General features: G+C 34.5%; 1 protein-coding gene across 2 annotated transcripts in view; it reads left to right on the top strand.

Moving 5' to 3' along the window:
* The window catches only part of LOC110996848 (myotubularin-related protein 13), a 58,156-nt gene extending 42,959 nt beyond the window's left edge, over window positions 1-15,197 (top strand). Inside the window, exons 19-40 of one of the 2 annotated variants that reach the window (XM_045631567.1) lie at window positions 457-625; window positions 1,030-1,166; window positions 1,369-1,526; window positions 1,907-2,061; window positions 2,493-2,658; window positions 3,248-3,379; window positions 4,199-4,307; window positions 4,639-4,790; window positions 5,037-5,179; window positions 5,799-5,994; window positions 6,361-6,496; window positions 6,633-6,815; window positions 7,158-7,325; window positions 8,175-8,324; window positions 9,213-9,358; window positions 9,756-9,903; window positions 10,025-10,225; window positions 10,397-10,526; window positions 10,767-10,893; window positions 11,963-12,042; window positions 12,438-12,520; window positions 13,257-15,197. In XM_045631567.1, the coding sequence (XP_045487523.1) occupies window positions 457-625; window positions 1,030-1,166; window positions 1,369-1,526; window positions 1,907-2,061; window positions 2,493-2,658; window positions 3,248-3,379; window positions 4,199-4,307; window positions 4,639-4,790; window positions 5,037-5,179; window positions 5,799-5,994; window positions 6,361-6,496; window positions 6,633-6,815; window positions 7,158-7,325; window positions 8,175-8,324; window positions 9,213-9,358; window positions 9,756-9,903; window positions 10,025-10,225; window positions 10,397-10,526; window positions 10,767-10,893; window positions 11,963-12,042; window positions 12,438-12,520; window positions 13,257-13,349 (3,162 nt within the window). In that variant the 3' untranslated portion in view covers window positions 13,350-15,197. Of the gene's footprint in view, window positions 1-456; window positions 626-1,029; window positions 1,167-1,368; window positions 1,527-1,906; window positions 2,062-2,492; window positions 2,659-3,247; window positions 3,380-4,198; window positions 4,308-4,638; window positions 4,791-5,024; window positions 5,180-5,798; window positions 5,995-6,360; window positions 6,497-6,632; window positions 6,816-7,157; window positions 7,326-8,174; window positions 8,325-9,212; window positions 9,359-9,755; window positions 9,904-10,024; window positions 10,226-10,396; window positions 10,527-10,766; window positions 10,894-11,962; window positions 12,043-12,437; window positions 12,521-13,256 lie in introns of both variants that reach the window. The other variant, XM_022264716.2, reaches the window with a different exon arrangement.
* The last annotated feature ends 3,716 nt before the right edge of the window (window positions 15,198-18,913 follow it).

Here is an 18,913-nt window from a genome sequence, read left to right as displayed (position 1 = left end):
CGAGTCTTTAAAAAGCGACTTATTGCATTACTTTAGGAAAAAATGATTATTTGTGTGAGACATTGTTATTTATACAAACTTAAAGTATGATTTGTACGATACAGATAATATAAGAATTAACTTTGACTAATAATGTAAAATGTAAATTAAGATAAATTTGCGCGCCATTGTGTGTGGCAGAATATCCAAACGGTTTACGATTGTACCACCTTAATATTTTGTACCATATTCTTGCAATAAATAAATTATTATTATAAGATCAAAGTCCTCCAGATTTCTAAAATATTGGATATATTCCGTATCATAGCTCCTTAAATATATATTGAAGTGTCATATTGAAGTTACGTATTATCTGAATAACGTATGTTTCGGGTAACACCCGTATCGTATAAGGCACATGGAAAATGTTCATATAGTGTAGAAAAAATTGCAGTAGCTCTTTAAAATTACTTCCAGCCACGTATAGTATCTCCTGCCCTAGTAAGTGGTGAGGCTGTAACGGCGCCCGCCCTACGAGCACTATTGGTGGCAGATGGGCGAGAGGCACCGTTGTTGCCCGCCGAGGGAGCCCTATTTCTCACCAATTACAGGATCATTTTTAAAGGCACCCCTGTTGACCCGTACGGTAAGATTTTTTTTTTATTCAAAAAAAGTCTTCTGTTTATAAAAATAATGGCAAAATGGATTTATTAAATATGAGGATTTTGAAGGAACGACAAGTAGATTTTTTTTAAAGAATTTAATTAATCACAGTACGAACCATTGCTATTTATGCACTTTTGTTATAAGATAGTTCATTAATCCCTAATCATTCCGACTGAATAAAAATTTGAAGAAAAAAAATGGTAACCTGTAAAAACAATGGATCTCTTAGAAAATAATTGAAATGCCCAACCAGAGAGGAGATATTAAAGGTCAAAGTGGCCAGTACTACAAAACTCCGATTTCACATATAAGGACCTAATATTAAATGCGAATTACTTACTGTTACTGGTTTTTCGATACAAAATATAACAACGTGTCTTTCAGCTTGCGAGCAAAGCGTAGTCCGTGCGTTTCCTGTGTGTGCGTTGACACGTGAAAAAGGCGTACGCACACAGGCGCATCTCGAGCACGCACTTCATGATGGACTGCAACTGAGATCCGCTACTTCACAGCTTATTAAGGTATTTTTATGTTTTATTTATACGCTTAATTAGTTAATGTTATTGTGTACCTTAATAGAAAATGTTATAATACCATGATAGCTAAATAAAACTTGTAAGCGACCTAGATCAAGAGAATATATAAAACCTAGATAAGAGATAACTTAGAATTTTTAAGTTTTCACAATAACGCATAAATCTATTTGAGAAATAATCCTTACAGGTGGCCTTAGATGAGGAGGTGAGCAGCGAGCAGGCCGAAGCCTTCCGCAAGCAAGTGGCTCGTCAGAGGCATCCGCAGCATCCCTCGCTGCACTTTGCTCTTGCGCCCAGAGCCGCCCCTCCCCCGGCCCTCGCCCCGCCCAAGCATCACACGCTCAAGTCAGTACATAAGCTTACTACTAATTAAGATTTTCCTTTATTAAATAGCTTATCATGCAGATTGGGCCTGTTATATAAGCAACAGGTTTGAACACATACAGCGGGGAAATGCTGCCAGCGTGACCTTTTTAAATTTGTTTTTAATTTTTTTTTTTAAAGCATTTTTAACTACATACCTGCCTTTTCCTGATGACGGCATCGGTCATTTAAATAAAAAGATTTTACGAACAAAATAGAAAACTATAATTTATACGTAATAATTAAATGTAAGTTTAAATTTAGGTCTGGTAAAATTGGCCGGGTCCGGGCGATAACTACTCCGGAACTGTCCTCATGATAACTCCTCTGATATTATTATAATGAGCTGTATTTATTCCCAGAGGTTTTGCGAAGAAGACACTCCTAAAAACAGCTCGTCGCGCGGGACTCAAACCCAAGCCGTCGAAACGTCAGAAGTACGTGCTGCCATCTGCAGATGCGCGATCTCTCACTTCGCCGCCTCTCATGTCGTCCTTGTCCGCCGATACATTGTCTTGTAAGTTTGTATTCAATTTAAATAGTTATAAATTTATAGTTTATGATACAATAGATTTTAGCAGCTAGATAATCCTTTGATATTTACAAAAATCTTTCCAGTTTTGACTGTATACTTTCAAATTGTAGAATTTTAATGTTTAATGTAAGCTAAGTATATCCAGTATAAAATAAGTGTGTGTGTGTGTATGTGTTTGTGTTTGTGTTTACTAGCCTTCTTCGTATTTGTGGAGCGATAACATAGAGAGTAGTTCGCTGTCCATTATTTGTGTAGCCTTATTTAATTTATTTAAATGTCTTAGTAGATATTATATATTAGATTATATTTGTAAATCAATTGTCAAAAAAGTTATTTATTTATTGTATTTGTGCCTAATTAAGAAGGATAGTGATAGTTAATAAATTATCCTGATGTTTTATATGCTATTTCAGTGGAGGAACTAGATTTAGGTAGCAGTGAAAGTGCAGAGGCGCCTGCAGCGCGTACGTTAGAGCGCGTACGTGAACGTGCGTACGCGAGAGATTGGACGAGGCTCGGATTGGCCAGCGCTCCTTTTAGACTCGCGCACGCCAATGCTGTGTATACCTTGTGTAGGAGGTAATTGTTATTCAACTTAACTGTATTATGTAGATTGTCTGCTTTAGATTTATGTGTGATAAGTAATCATTTGATTGCTTCAATTGGTACAGAAGGGCTAAATCATCCCGAGAAATAATTAGGTGTTTATTTGGGCTTGTTGAAATTATTTTTTCACTAATCCATAAATTGGAATATATCTGTTATAAATTAAGAAGGATCATCGTTTTCATTCGAATTTTCTAGAATTCGAAGATTCTGAGAAATTTTAAAAAAGCTTAGAAAACATCTTGTCAGCTAATGCTGACGTACGTGTACGTACGTGTGTACGCTCCAAACATATTTAAATGTTTAACACATATATATAGAACCAGCTGATTGACGTTATTTAAATTGAAATCTATTAATACTCAATACAAATAAATATTTAAACTTTTAATTATTACTTTGTTACTAGTTCACAACGTTCTTCTTTACAATTGTCTTCGTCATTAGTCGCACTATTCATTTCTGAAGAACGTTTTAGTGACGCCCCACAACTTCCTCCACTCTCAGCTATATTCGGCTATTGTTTTACAGTTGAAAAAACCCTTCATTGTTATCATTACAGTTACCCAGCCGTCGTCGCGGTTCCAGAATGTATATCTGACGAGTCTTTGCGTCGGGCAGCGCGAGGCTACAGGCAGAACCGTCTGCCAGTTCTCACCTGGAGACATCCGCGGACACGGGCTATTCTCGCCAGGTACAGGATTTTTTTTTTTTTTTACTTTTTATACTCAGACTTTTAATTCCCTAGAATTCTGACAGCTATAATTTTGTGAATTGTTTGAAAATTTTAATACGTTTAATCTTAGCCTTTGCATACATTTTATTAGTTAGTGAATGAATCTATCAGTGCGATCCTTACATTAAAGTTGAAATTACGTCGATTTTCATCACAAACAGCCTAAACCGCATAAGTAAAGATAACATTTTTTTAAAGGTTAATAACTAAACCTGGATTTTTATATTTATAGGCAGTGATGCCAGCAAAAGAATAAAATAAAGTATGTAAAGTTAATTCGATATATTGTTCGTGATATTGAAATATTTGTTATTGTTGTAGTATGTCACTTAAGTAATTTAGTACCCCTTTACCCCTCGGCTAGAACTAGAACTAATCTTCTGAAGAGGGCACATATGATTCGCTGTATGACGTTTAGCTACCAAATAGATCATAGTTAGGTTATTCTTTGTATTTTTTTATGATATAACTTTGTTTTTCTGAACCAATGTTTGTGTTTGTGTAAATTTTGTTTTCATTGCTTATGCATTCTTGTCGATGTAGGCTCACCTGTTAGGATAGGATTGTTTTTATAAATAAATAAATGTTTTGTTTTAACTCTTAGACTTAAAGGTGCTATCAAAACATTTTCATTATTTATTAAAACATTTAAAAGTCACATTCTTCTTTGAATAAAATATTGTTTTTAAATAAATGATTTTTTTAGATTAAACCCTTGGATTTTGTACTTAATTTTCAAAATGAATATTAGAATTTTAAAATCTTGCCTATGTACAGGTCAGCAGCGTCCCACCACAAAGGTGTGATGGGTATGCTGAAGGGAAGCAGTCATCAGACACCTGCGCCTGCGCAGCCAGGTGCCGAAACTACCTCGAGTTTGGAACAGGTAACATAAATTTTTATTCCCTTTCAATTTTGATTTATCTAGGTGGAGGTGTCTGGAATTAAGGGATTTCTTAAGACGTTTAAAGTTAGCCTAATAATTTTTGACTAAAGAAATAAATTTTCTACAACTATTCTTTGATTTTTTTTAAAAAAGTAACTCTTTTTGTCTCTTTTTTGTGAACTATAACGGTGTGATGAAAAGAAATAGATGCGTTAAAATCTGCTTTTAGACATATTTAAATTGTACTTACGTTAATTTTTAAAGTAAATATAATCTTTTAAAAAGTATATTTATCCCAATTGATGGTTTGATCACTAATATTTGTCTGTAGGAGAGATTTTTGTCAACTCTAGTCAATCTGACGCCCGCGTCGCGCGGCGAGCTCGAAGACTCCAGCCTAAGCCTGGATTCCCTTCTGCTCTGCTGTGACGACCAGCATCACAACCATACTCCGCTACTCACCAAGGCGGCTGGGACATTGGGGTGAGATTTTGTTGATGCCATAAGCTATCAGAACATTGGTTTTAAAAGTTATTTTATCAGAATTATGTACTTTTTCGGGTTATTTTTTTATCATGTCAGATTTACCACTAAGTAATTGTTAAATGTTGTGTGTTTATTTAACTATTATTATAGTGTTATATATATATGTATTATTGAGTTTAAAATGTCCTTTTGATAATTATTTTCATATTTATGGAGAGATATAACTTCCAGAGTTCTTGGCAGAAATAGTGGTGGAAAGGGTGGAAATAGTGCGACGGGAGGCAGACATTTTGGAAGATGGGGTTCCCTCAAGGATAGAAGACAAGCCTCACATCTGGAGTTATACGCCCCTCGACAAAGGCTGTCGACAGCTGAAATTGATTCTGGTGAGTAGGATTAGGAATAGAAAGTATTGTCAAAAGACAGCATAACATTAGAATGTGAAAGGTTTTTTGTGTTTTGATAGGATATGTATAAGACCCCGTATTCTAAACCGGTTTAGAAAGTCTGAATCATAGGAGACTATTACTGTATAATGTTTGGACAGGACCCCATCTGTCCCCACTTCCATCTTCCTTCATCTCTAAGACAGGCATCTCAGATAACATTAGGGAGGCACTATCATCCAGTTCTGTATAGAAAAAATACCCTCACCGAACCATGGGGCATGTTTGTGCCTCATGGTTTGTAGGCTGTTGTTTTCCCCCAATCGAACCCAGAATTGAATATAACATTATTGCAGCTCCTTACAAACATTGTGTAAAAAAAAACTTGGCGATTAAAAAGAGTGGCGGAGAGTTTATTGCCAGTTCTTCTCTTCGGTTCTACGCCTTTGATTTGAAAACTGGCAGTAAATGTAAAATTAAATTCATTTAAAATTTCTTTTTTTTGACGTTCATAAGTGTACCTTGTTACCTACATGAATAAATAAATTTTGAATTTTAATCAAGACAGTTAGAAGACACGGTGGTTGAAAAAAAATTAAACCAAAAAATTTATCGACAGCTTCGGGCGAGACGAGCGGTGTACGTCGCGCAGCTTTGTACGTGGTGACGGAGAAAGGCGCCGGGGCTGGTTGGCCAGCGGGAGTCGAACCCGTACCAGCTGAGTATCCGGATAACAGAGCCACTAAACATGCCTTCAAGAAATTGTTGAGGGCCGCAGCGCCCTCTGCCCCGTCGCCTGAACCTAGCTTTTATAAGTGAGTGAGATTTTATATAGACTATACAAATATAAATAGGAATTCTAGGAAAAAAAATAAGGACTTTTTTGTTATTCAATGCTTATTTGAAATGTTTTTATGAAAATCAAGAGGAGCATTTGTTTTTAATTTTTTAATATTTTTATAAAGCGCTTCGATTGCGTTTACGAACCCGTACACGTATACGTAAACTAATGTTCAAAATCGATACGTCAGATCTTTTAATATTACATACCTGCTTAGAAGTTGACTCTTTTATACGTGAATTTAATACATGGATAAATAAACACACACACATCCGTAATATCGACTCGTATTCTTGAGAATCTGCTTAAAATATAAAATGAGATTTTATAAAAATTTCAGATTAATTGAGGAGTCGGGATGGCTATGGCAATTGCGTACAGTACTGCAATTGTCCGGGTGCGTACTCGATCTCTTGGACGTGCAAGGATCTTCCGTCCTTCTCTCGCTCGAGGACGGATGGGACGCGTGTGCGCAGGTATAATTTTTACAATCATACAAACAAATAACTCTTCAACTGGTGCAATAATAAAAAATATGAATATAGAATTATTTTTACGTTTAAAAATGAATTAAACTTTACAATGGTTTAATAAATGTTGGATTAATTTCAGATTTCGTCTCTAGCCCAAATATGCTTAGACCCCTACTACCGGACAATCGATGGATTTCGAATACTAATAGAGAAGGAATGGCTCGCCTTAGGCCATAAGTTTCAACAGAGATTAAACCTGGGAGCCACACCCCAGCAGGGTTTCACTCCGACGTTCCTCATGTTCCTGGATGCTGTACATCAGGTATTTTGATTCGTTGCTATTTTTTGTTAGAAATGTTTTCCAGAAACTCTAGTTGAGTGATGTTAGTGTAATGGACAATGTTCAAAGACAGGGAACTTTTTCCTGAAATTATTTACAAATGACGCTACAATCCAAAGAAGGTTCAATTCTTAGTAAATTAATTAGTAAAAGCCCCAATACTTAGTTGATTATGTACCAGTATGTGATCACTCAATGTATTTACTTTTTTAATACAGTTGAACAAAACTCTAAATTTGATCATGTCAATTATATTATATATATATATATGCAACGAAGTGCTAATAAATAAACACTGTTGATATAAATAAACATATATTTCAGCTGCAAAAACAATTTCCCCTGGCATTCGAGTTTAACGATTACTACCTACGTTTTGTGGCGTATCACAGCGTGTCCTGTCGATTCCGGACGTTCCTCTTCGATAATGAAGCGCAAAGAGCGGACATCGGACTTTCGCCGGATGAAAGGAGGCCAGATGCTGGCAGGCTGGTGAGTTTTTTTTATTTATTATTTTCAACCATTAGTGCTCTTGTGCCTAGACCTCAGTGCCTGATTATGTTAGAACTTAAGTATTACGTCACGAAATTTCTGGAGAATCTCGATTCTCGGTCTGCTTTATGACAGTTCCTATCCCGTAAGAAAGTTTTTGAAGTGAAACTTCTTTAGTATCGATGTGATTTCAAACCGGATGCAACGGAAAAAGCGACAGTAAAAAGAGACAGAAACATATATTCATAAGATTTAACGTGGGAGAAAATGAGATAGCAGGCATTATACAGCCTCTCTTTACTGCCGCTTTTTCATTTAATCGAATTTCGAACTTTCGTTGTTTTAGTTTTTGTCAAATTAAAGATTTATATTAAACCTATAAATTAAAATTTATGATTTAAATATACTGTTTTTAATAAAAAGTTTAATACATTTAGAAAGTAAAAAATGTTTAATTTATATATGATTAATTCTAAAAACTTTGTTTTTGAAGGTTTCACTTCTACTACGTGTGAATTGCACATTTTTTTTTTGTAAATATTTTAATCTATTGTCTTTTTCTGTGTATGTATTGTTTTGTATGTAGTATAAATGTGAATTTCTGCATTGTAGTAATGTGTAATGGTTGCTTATTTTGTTAAAAAATAATTAAATATGTATTTAAATTGTATTAATCTACTTTAAAAAGGCCGCGTACATTCACATTAGGTATTCATAGTTAAGATTAAGTCTTAATAATAGAACGCACGCTAAACACAGAGTTATTAGCGTACACAGTTACGTACCCGTAAATAATTATTTGATTTGTATCACTAATTTTTCATAAATAATTTCCACCTTTCACCTTAGGTGATGGAAACCAGCAGCGGTGGGGCTGAAGGTGGCAACGGAGACGAAGAGGGCCGAGGAGGTCTGGGCGTGTTCGAGTACATCGACAGACTTCATCAGAGATCGCCCATATTCTTCAATCTGCTCTATGCACCGGACTTGGATAACCCGGTTAGACTTAACTTTTAATTTAGTTTCAGACCTAGATTTATTACTTGAAGTATCTATGTACTGGAACTTCCGTAAACCCCCAATTGGGTAAGGGATAGACACATTTTTGCGACTGTTAAAATTGATTTGGGGTACTTTTAAAGCAAAGATTGTTTAGACATAGGTCAGACATAGGAGGCTGATTACCTACTTCCCTATTAGATTGACAAATGATCATGAAACAGATACAAATATTCAAATTTAAAGTTTATTTAAAAAAGCCGGGAGTACCCTTCAGTAAACTCGGTTTTTTCATTCCGTAGAATTCTGACATTTAATATGTAATTGCAATTAAAATAAAGCCACCGAAAAAGGGACAAATTTGACCCATTTAAGACAATAAAAAATAAAAATACGTATTTTTTTATGTTTTACCTACACAGTGACCTAATACAAAAATATCAAAAAAAAATTTTTAGTTAAATGTTATCTTTACTTGTACATTTTTTTATTGTTTGTACAGGGACTTAATTATCACTCGCCGTAAAATCACTTTTATTGTGGAGAACGACACTTAATAAAAATGGTACATTCACTAACAAATTAAATGTATGATTCAGATGAAATTATAAATGTGCCCGGCCAAAAAGGTTTGTAATCTCTGCAATGTCAAAAAATGATAGCTGTCAGAATTCTACGGAATTAAAAATCAGATTATCTAGGCAAAATGTGAAAAATGCAAATGCGAAAGCAAACATCATAACAAGTTATTGACATGTTTTTTATCATTTTTAAATACATATATTTACAAACTTGGCATCGACTCATCTGTGACTGCTTGGACTCACATATAAAATCCATATTTTAAGTATATTATACACTTGAAAGAGAAAAATGTAATTGTCTTAGGTATTGCGTCCTGTCACCGCAGTGTCCCGACTGGAGGTTTGGGATTACTATGTTTCCGAGGAGCTGTCTCACGGAGCGCCTTACGAACCTGATCTTTGGCCCACGGACCCAGAGCCAAAAGCCAGCAGAAGACTTGTTACGGCTGGGTATGATAATTATTACCTGTTAAAGGTGGTTGTCGGCAGTGTTCGTGTTTATTAGATAATAATCTATTTTTATATTTATAACAAAGTTGTGTTAGTTACACCACTTAAAAACTCAAGATCGGCTGAACAAAATAGCAGCATAAGTAATAAAATGTGGGATGAGTTATTGAATAACATTAATTAATTAATTTTACGAATGCAAACAGTACGTGGTGCCATCTCTTGACAAAATTAGTCAATATTTTACATCATGGTAGTTCTGAAACTTTTTTATAACTAACTTTAATTATAATTAACACGATATTATTAGACTGTTAGGTGGAACGAATCTACGACTACTGAAATAAATAAATTAATTAATTGCCATAATTTAATTAGTAAAATAAATTAATTTCAGCTACGACAGTATATCTCGATGTATGCCGGATGCATTTAGCGGTCTCTTGGAGAGGCTGAGACAGCTGGAGCTGGAGCTGGGTCACTTGCCCCAGAAGTGGAGAGTCCGATGGGAACAGCTGGAGCTACCTAATACACTAGAGTTGCAGGTGACTTTAGTTTTTTATTTTGCTGGTATTTTTTTAATTATCTACAAATGTGCTTTGAAAAAAAGTTATTCAACTGGTGAAATATTATTGAAATCATACTATCCTGATTTTATTTTTTCAGCGGGTTTCATCGATGTGCAGTGGCGTAGTCCGCGTGGCAGCGGCTGCAGCTCACCGTCGAGGGACTCTGGAGGTGCTGGTGCGAGGAAGACTGGCAGCCGCCCCAACGGCCGCCGCTCCTCATCACAGGTTCGCCCCAGCGCCTGCCGCGGCCCCGGCTAGGTGTGACCACTGTGCTGACTTGTTGTGGGGACCCTTGGAGGTAAGTCTTTAAAGTTGATGATTATTCAATGTTTGATCTAAATTTTAATATATTTTTTTATTTTATTCCTTTACTATACTGTATTTATCGAAAACAACTTTTAATCCTGTAATAATAACTGTTAATGTATAAGCCATATCATTAAAAAAAAATTGTACGTATACGTTCCAGACGGGCGTGCGTTGCGTAGACTGTGGCGCGGCGTGTCACGAGAGATGCGCGGAGTCCTTCGCCTTGCCTTGCACCAAGTACAAGGCGCCGCCGCAGCCCGACAGAGACGCCAAGATGCCGCTCGCTAACAGTATGATATACTTTCTAATATATCAAAAAATTATCTTGGAATTTATTTCCTTTGGATTGTTTGAATTCGGGAATAAATGTTTGTTGTAAATGACAATATAATTTTTAATAATGGTTTAACGTGAATGATTCTCAAAGAAGACAATTTTCTAATTTTCCTAAAAATTGTGTATTTTGTGTATTGTTGAATTTTGCCAATAAAACTAAAACGATCTTTTTTAGTAGTTGCTAAATTTTACAGGCGTAGGCACCCTTCAATCGAGTTCCCAGCAGTATTACGAGCAGTTCTCATCGAACGTAGCTGAGAACAGAACACACGAAGGTCACCTCTACAAGAGAGGGGCTCTGCTGAAGGGCTGGAAACAAAGGTAATATTTCGTCTGTCCGTAGCAGTCCTTTTTATTCAGACTACTAGAACTACACAGTTGAAATTAGGTAGGTAAATAATATAAACATAAGATATTTTTGAAATATAGCATTTTCAAAAACCACAAATAATTTTTTGTATAAATCTTTTCGGAAAAAAAAAACATTTGTGCAATTCACACATGGTAGAAGTGAAACCTTCAAAAACAAATATAAATTAATCATTTTCCACTATCTAAATGTGTGTGTTCTTTAAAAACAGTATATTTTAATTATACATTTTAATTTATAAGTTTAATATAAATCTTTAATTTGACAAAAACTAAAACAACGAAAGTTTGAAATTCGATCAAAAAAAGCGGCAGTAAATAGAGGCTGTATAATGCCTCCTATCTCATTTTCTCCCACGTTAAATCTTATGAATTGATGTTTCTGTCTCTCTTTCCCGCTGCATCCGGTTTGAAATCACGACGATTCGAAAGAAGTTTATCTATCTCATTTTCTCCCACGTTAAATCATATGAATTAATGTTTCTGTCTCTTTTTACTGTCGAAATCACAACGATTCTAAAGAAGTTTCACTTCAAAAAATTAAATGATGAATACATATTTTTAATAAGTGGACCAAAATTTTATCAGTCATTAAACTTTATCATTTTTCTTATTTCATAAATTATCTTCCTTAATTAGTACGTATGATAAACGTGTATTGAATATAGTTACGAACGCGTGCGTTGACTGAGTGTGTATTAATAATTTTCTGTTTTTATACACCTTGATTGACTATTTGCGTTTGTGTCACAGTAATGTGTTCACTAGTAGAGCTAGAAAAAGATAGGACTATTATTTATTTTTCTTTATTATAATTAATTGATTTTACATGTTTTTTTAAATTCTTGGCGGTTTAAGAGTGACAGAGAGTTTAGTACCAGTTCTTGTTCTGGTACCTTCAGAATTGGCAGTGAATTTAAACTTATAAGCATAATTTTACAGACGTTCATAAGTGTTAAAATTTAACTATGTTTATATTATAGTTAAATTAGTTAAAGTTTAAAAAAAATATGAATTTCAGATGGTTCGTGTTGGACTCTATTAAACATCAATTGCGATATTACGACGCGATGGAGGATTCGCATTGTAAAGGATTTATTGGTGGGTTGCATTTATTGAAGTAGTTCAAAGAGTATCTCCAGTCGCCCACATAGCTTAAAATGTTGCTAAGTTGCATCATATCATATTAAACAATTATGTTAATTTATTTTTATATTTATCTTCCTTAAAATTTAGACAAAAAAACCAGAAAAAAATTGTTATTTGAGGTTCATTTTAAATTAAATGTTTTCACACCCTTTTAATTCACACATACCCACAAACACTTTTGTTTTACTTTAAGTATATATATAGTATGTATATGTGTATATCTTTTCTATTCGGGATGGAAGGCTGGATTTCTATAGGCACCAGCCTCTCAAAGATGGTCAATATTAGCACCTGTTAACTGCAATATTCTGAAGAGGCAATTTAACTTTATATTGATATAATTTCAGATTTAGCGGAAGTGATAGCGGTGTCCGGTGCGACGCCTGCGCCTGGACCACCTAAGAAATGTGACGATCGATCTTTCTTCGATGTTAGTATTTTCTTAAACTTTCTCAAACGCGTTTTATAAAATATAAATAAAAAAAATAAAATACGTTTATTTTGGAACATAAGATCATCAAGATATCACTTATTCCACGTCATTAAATTTGATACCCTACTCATCGGAAAAGAAGACAGAGGGTGTAGGCCGAGAAAAAAGCCGGAGTGTTTAAAAAAGCAAATCATCAAAAAATACTACCATATTTAAAACAAATATGTATAGCAAATTAATTATAAAAACATTAGTAAGTCTTGTTTGAATAGGGTAATTAACAAGGAATTATCAATTTACCTCAGAACGACCAAACGTACTTCGTCTTTTAATAAAATAGACTGGAATATCAAGCACGGTCTTGAAAATAGCAAAATCTCCTCGATTGGTTTCAAAGGATCGTTCCTATTGAATTATTACATTATTCTGAATAACTTTGGACATATTTGTTACTTGAAGATGTGGGTATCGAACGGGTTAGCACTTTGAGTATTGACTGATTTATTAAATTCATTTTTAATATTATGTAAATGATTTGCAATTTGCATTGACTCAATCTAGATAGTAATGCTATGTAAAAACGACATATATGTACATACACGGCGCAGTCGTTTTATCTACAAAGATATAAAGAAAAATACATCTTGCAAAGCCGCTAGTATTGTATAAATCTGAATTATACAAAAAGTGCGGTTTTCAGAAATTTTATTGTTATTTTTTTATGAAATTCCAGTTACGAACGAGCCGACGAACGTACAATTTCTGCGCGAGCGACGCGAATGCCGCGCAGGAGTGGATCGAGAAGCTACAGGCCTGCCTACAGTGAGGTGTCATATGTCATGTGTCATATAATCTGTCAGCTGTCAAATCTGTCACAAAGGTTTTTCGCGTGACTTTTCTCGTAATTTAGGCATTTCTCAGCATTTTATGTAAATTGTTTGATACCTTTTGAAAACCTCGTTTATTGTTATAGTTATTCGTTGTTTTGTACTTTGAAAATGCAATTTTCATGTATTGCATTATCTGATAATTAAAATACGTTTATTTTGCTTTTGATGGAAGTACTGTAAAGATTCGTTATTTTTTACCGACATTCTTGAATGTGAAATTAATTACTTTATAAACATTAGACGGTTGAAGGCAATTTTTTTCATGGATTAGAATTTTTAAAAATGAATCTGTCAAAGGTAAGATAAATAGTTAATGCTAGTTGTCAACAAATATATTGTTATGTTGGAAATTTGTAAATATTTAATCCTAATTAATTGTTGTGTAAAGACCTCTGTTCCACTATTTACGTTTTAACTTAGATTTATTTTCTATATTTTCGTAAAAAAGTATTTATGAGAATCCAGTCGCATTGTGTAGTGGTTTCTGGCCGAGCTAAGTCTGTTTAATTTATATTCAAAATTCAATTAATTCTTTGGAAAATTTTATAAACCAATTAACTTCAATATAGAGGGTACCTTCATTTATGTAATTATTCCGTATCTACCCTCATCATTGAACATATCTGTTATTTTTACAAACTAAAATTGTTTTAAGTACTTAATAATTAAATCGGAATCGCTATTAAAGTAAGGTAAGGGTGCGTTCAAATATTACGTAACGAATCGGGGGGGTTTGGGGTAAAACGTTACACTGTGCGGGAAGGATTTTTTTGGTCACAACTTTTAGGTTTAATTGGTTACGAAAAGTTTTACTATTGGGTACAGAAAAACATTAGGGCGCGTTACATGGGGCGATACAATACGTAACATTACACGTTACATTCAAGAATCTCAAAAAATTGCGTGACGTAATTCTTGAACGATAATACTGGAAAGTACTTAAAATATAACTTATTTGCAGTCTTAGTTCGGCCGGAGTGTATGTTGTACTGTGAAGTAGGTTTCGAAGTGATATTAAAGGGATCTCCGCTGAACCCATCAATTATGGTTACTCATGTAAATATTTTGTGTTCACATATCAGTGAGGCCGGTGTGGCGTAAACGTTATTTTAGAATGCTTGTGTATAAAAAAAAGTTTTGAGAATTTACCCAAGTTCAGCCTGAAGCTTATTAATTCTGGACACAAATGTTTGTTGTTTTATGGAACACACGTTTGCCAATCGGTTTTTGCTGCGTCGGTATGGTGGGATATGACGTATGTGCAATTTAACAGACAAAAGGGGATTGGATATATTTAATTAAGTTAAAACGATTATAATTTGAGTAATTTAAACCAATTTTTGGACTTTCGACGTACCGTCCAATCCCTTGAATTACTTTTTTTGTACTTTTTGCCATATGCCTCCTGCTTTGCGGAACAAATGTGATTTGGTAACTCCGGTGTTCCAAAGCACATTTTGTCTGTTATTAACTTGATAGCTGAACCAGAACCAACAAGTCAGGTTTCGGTGTCATCGGAAACTATTATGTTTTTGGCATACGGAATATTTGCGACCAACCTTTAGAACTTGTATTTTAGACTTGTCACGAAATACGTTGACGTGGAAATCTTAAGTTTGTGCCAAACAATGCATTGAAGATCTTATTACCCGCTTATCGATGTTCCGTTGGCTTCAAAGAAGAGTGGAAAAGAATATTTTTTCAAAACCCATTTTGATGTATCGCTTGGCGCGTGACAGAATGTGTAAAATGCACTGCAATGGAAATAAAGAGATTTTAAAAAATATGTTTTTCTGTTATACCTTTAGAATATCTATTGATCATTGCTAATCCTTTTTTGGGAAAAGGATTTTATTTTTTTCAGTAGAAATAAAAAAAATCTAACTTTTTAACGCAGATCCTTCTGTGTGTCAGACTCTCAGACCATCTGTGTATGCACAATGCAATGGGTTTGAATACACGACTTTATCTATCCTGATCTCCTTTTAAAGCCTTATCTTACGTTCGTTTCGTTTGGATTAGTAAGGAAATAATTAATAGTATAAATGAAAGGAATGAGCTGTGGAAGAAGCACAAAAATAACAGACATAACTGTAGTATAGAAAATGAATTACATAAAAAAAAGGAATCAGATCGAAACTTATTAAGGAAACTAAGGATAGTTATTATTACGGCCAATTTCTAAAGTAGGTACAATACAAATCCAATGAAAATGTGGAGTTTATTGAAAGAACTTGCCGCAAATAAAAAGAAAGATAGCATTGCTCCCCCAAAGCTGAATGTTAATTCATCTATAATAACCGATCCAATTCTGATTTGTGAAACTTTTAATAACATTTTCTCTACTATAGGGTTAAATCTTGCTAATATTCTCCGTAACAATCAAAACACTTTCAAGCTCACCTTACCTAATAAAAACATACATTTTTTTTAAATACACTTACACCGTGTTCTGCCCAGGAAATTAGCAATGTTATTAACAATCTTGACCCGAACTGTAGTTATATATTGACAATAACTTAACATGGATAACGCACATAAATCATTTAATAACTAAATTATCTTCTCTAAGAGTTTCCCATAGACATATAGTTCAGAGCCTTCCTCGTAAAGTCCGTCTTCTTATTTATAATTCCTTGGCTAAATCACACCTTCTTTACCTAATTGAAATTTGGGGAGCTGCGACTAAAACTAACATATCAAATCTTCAAATTGCTCAAAATAAAGTAATTAAATTGCTTTTTCATTACCCATACTTAACTTCCACACAAAAAATCTACACAGAAACAAAACTGATGAATATAAAACAATTATTTCAATACAATATCAGCTTATTAATCCATAAAAATTTAAATGACTACATACACACTAACATTACATTCACTAAAATAAATCAAATTCAAAAGCGCAGTTCACGACGCCCTCATAATTTAATTCTACCTAATAGTAGGGGAGCCCAAGCGGGGATTTCGGGATTTACTAGAGCGCGGCAGATTAATATACAGAGGGATACCTTGTACCCGGTTAAGTATCTCCACCAAACATGAGGCCCATATTATATAAGGCCACCCGTGAAGGATACAGGATCAGATTAGTAAAAAAAATTGATCATCAGAAATTCTCGGGCGCGTCAGATTAAGGTAGTGTGAGTTAATTACATCCTAAAAAGTGTATATTCCACTAATCTGACAATTTAAGAGTGACGTAAAAAAAGGGGAGGGCAGCAAAGTTGTAAAAAAAACGTCATCTTGACATTTTCGAGCGTAGATATTTTTTTTTTGTTTTGAGTGAAATAATTGAAGAATATTGAAAAATATATAATCTGACGATTTCCGCAAGCCGAAATAACAAAATTTCGTCAATAAAGTTCGTGCGATAAACGCGTGCAGCTGCGTGACGCCTACATTTCGTTCTCCGCGTTTCCCTCAAAATTAGATTTCATGTTAATTTGAACCGATTCGGACAGATAGATTCTGAGAAATTTTAATAAATAACAATTTGTTTTTTTTTAAGTGTTTTTTTGCAATAACTTTTAAACGGCTTTATCCATCAACTTCAAAAATTCACCTTTGAGCTTGAAAAACGACGTCGATCGCCACCAAACTGGTCAAAATCGGTTGATTCGTTCGAGAGATATCGTGAACGAAAGAAAACCGAAAAAAAACATTTCATATCGGATTATCGTTTTTGATTATATATATATATATATATATATATATATAGAAATCAAATAATTAGAGCTTAAAAAATGCGTCCATTGCCGTCAACCGCGGGAAAATTGCTTGATCCATTCAAAAGTTATTGGGGTTTGAAAATTTCAAAAATAGTGTTCTATGAAACTTCTATCAGACTTTCGAGCTGGGAGAGCTCAAATGCATAGAAATATTATTTCTTTGAACTCAGCGAGCTCATAAGTACAATTTTAAGCGTCCAGGAATGGAATTGCAGGGATGGCCTTTAGAGTGAACCGTTTTTCTAAAAATTTTTTGTCAGATCAGGCAAATCCCTCTAGATAATCGTCAGATTTTGAGACAGTACCTACGTTTAGAACATTAAGATGAACCATATATATCTTAATCTGACGCGCTTGAGTATTGCACCTTATGAAAATGGCTGCGAGTTTGTGTCCCATCGAAATCGTCAGATTAGTGGATGAGAGCTTTTTTTTGGTGTACTAAACAGTCCCTTAGAAAATCTGATGCTTGATGATGATTAAATTTATTTTTTTCATTTTCGACCCTCACATACAACCACCCGCATCATGCAAACGATCAGATTAACTTACGTACATTATTAAAAATACGTAGGCCATTGATGCTATCAATATCTGACGCGCTCGAGGATATCCATGCAACAGTTATTTTTTATATATTTAAAAAACCTATAGCCGCTTTCCCTACCGATGAAAAGGTATATATCATATAACATTTTTTTCTTCTTATCATCTAAGCTTTGCAACCCAATAGGTCTCCACGACGCTCGAGTAAATCCCCATTTAGCATCGTGGGCTCCCCTACTATAAGTATAGAACCAATTACGGCAAAAAAACATTGAGCGTTGGGGGAGTACTGCGGGATAGACTGCCAAAAAATGTAAAAAGTGCAGGCAGCCTAGCAATATTTAAATTAAGATTAAAAGATTAAAATTCAGTGATCCCAATCTACGGAAATGAAAGTTCATCCAAGTACTACCAAGTTTCTTTATTTTTCAAATTGTAACGTTAGCATAATTATAAGTGTTCTCATGTAAGTGACTAATATCTATTATAAGAATAAATGTCTTTAAACCTAAATAAACATCGAAAAGGTAAGGCAAGCAGGTACTCCGGGACCCCGCTTGCATCTGCATAAAGCGCAAATTCAACCCCACAATAAGTGCTATTCACACTTCTGGGCGGTCAGCTCCCCGCACTGCTTGATCCCTTGGCGTTGGGTAGACGTGGAGGTCACTGCATCTTCTACAGATTTTACCATGGAGTGTTCGGATTAATAACTGCAGCTGAGTTTTATAATCGGACGTCGAGGCAGAACACGAAATTCCACCCATGTCACCTCGACGTCCGTCGTTCCACAACTTAACGTTTATAAAGTGAAACTTTAGGCGCATGGGGGTAAAACGTCACGAACATGTGCAGCGTTTCAGTCGAAGAAAAGGGAGAGAGCGATTGAGAGAGAGTGAGAAACGGAGATCGAGAAACAATATACGCTATTGCATCACGTATTCGTTTAGTAAAGACTACACATAAAAAATCTGGTTCTTTACTTATTTATATCATCATTTGCACGTATACAGTGTGAATATAGATATACAAATACATGGTGATCATATACTGGTACATGATCACTCCATGTATTGGAACTTAGGAATAAATAATCTACAAAGAAGTTTCACTTCTGACACGTGTACAACTTTGTACGCAGGCTTTTTTTTATTTACGAGTTTCAAATAAAACTGCTCTATCTCAGTCTTAAATATGAATTTCTAAATAAAACAACGAAAA

Source organism: Pieris rapae, chromosome 16 (genome assembly GCF_905147795.1).
Source record: "Pieris rapae chromosome 16, ilPieRapa1.1, whole genome shotgun sequence".
Lineage (NCBI taxonomy): Eukaryota > Metazoa > Arthropoda > Insecta > Lepidoptera > Pieridae > Pieris > Pieris rapae.
Note: the sequence above shows the minus strand (reverse complement) of the source record. Positions and strands in the feature narration are given on the sequence as shown.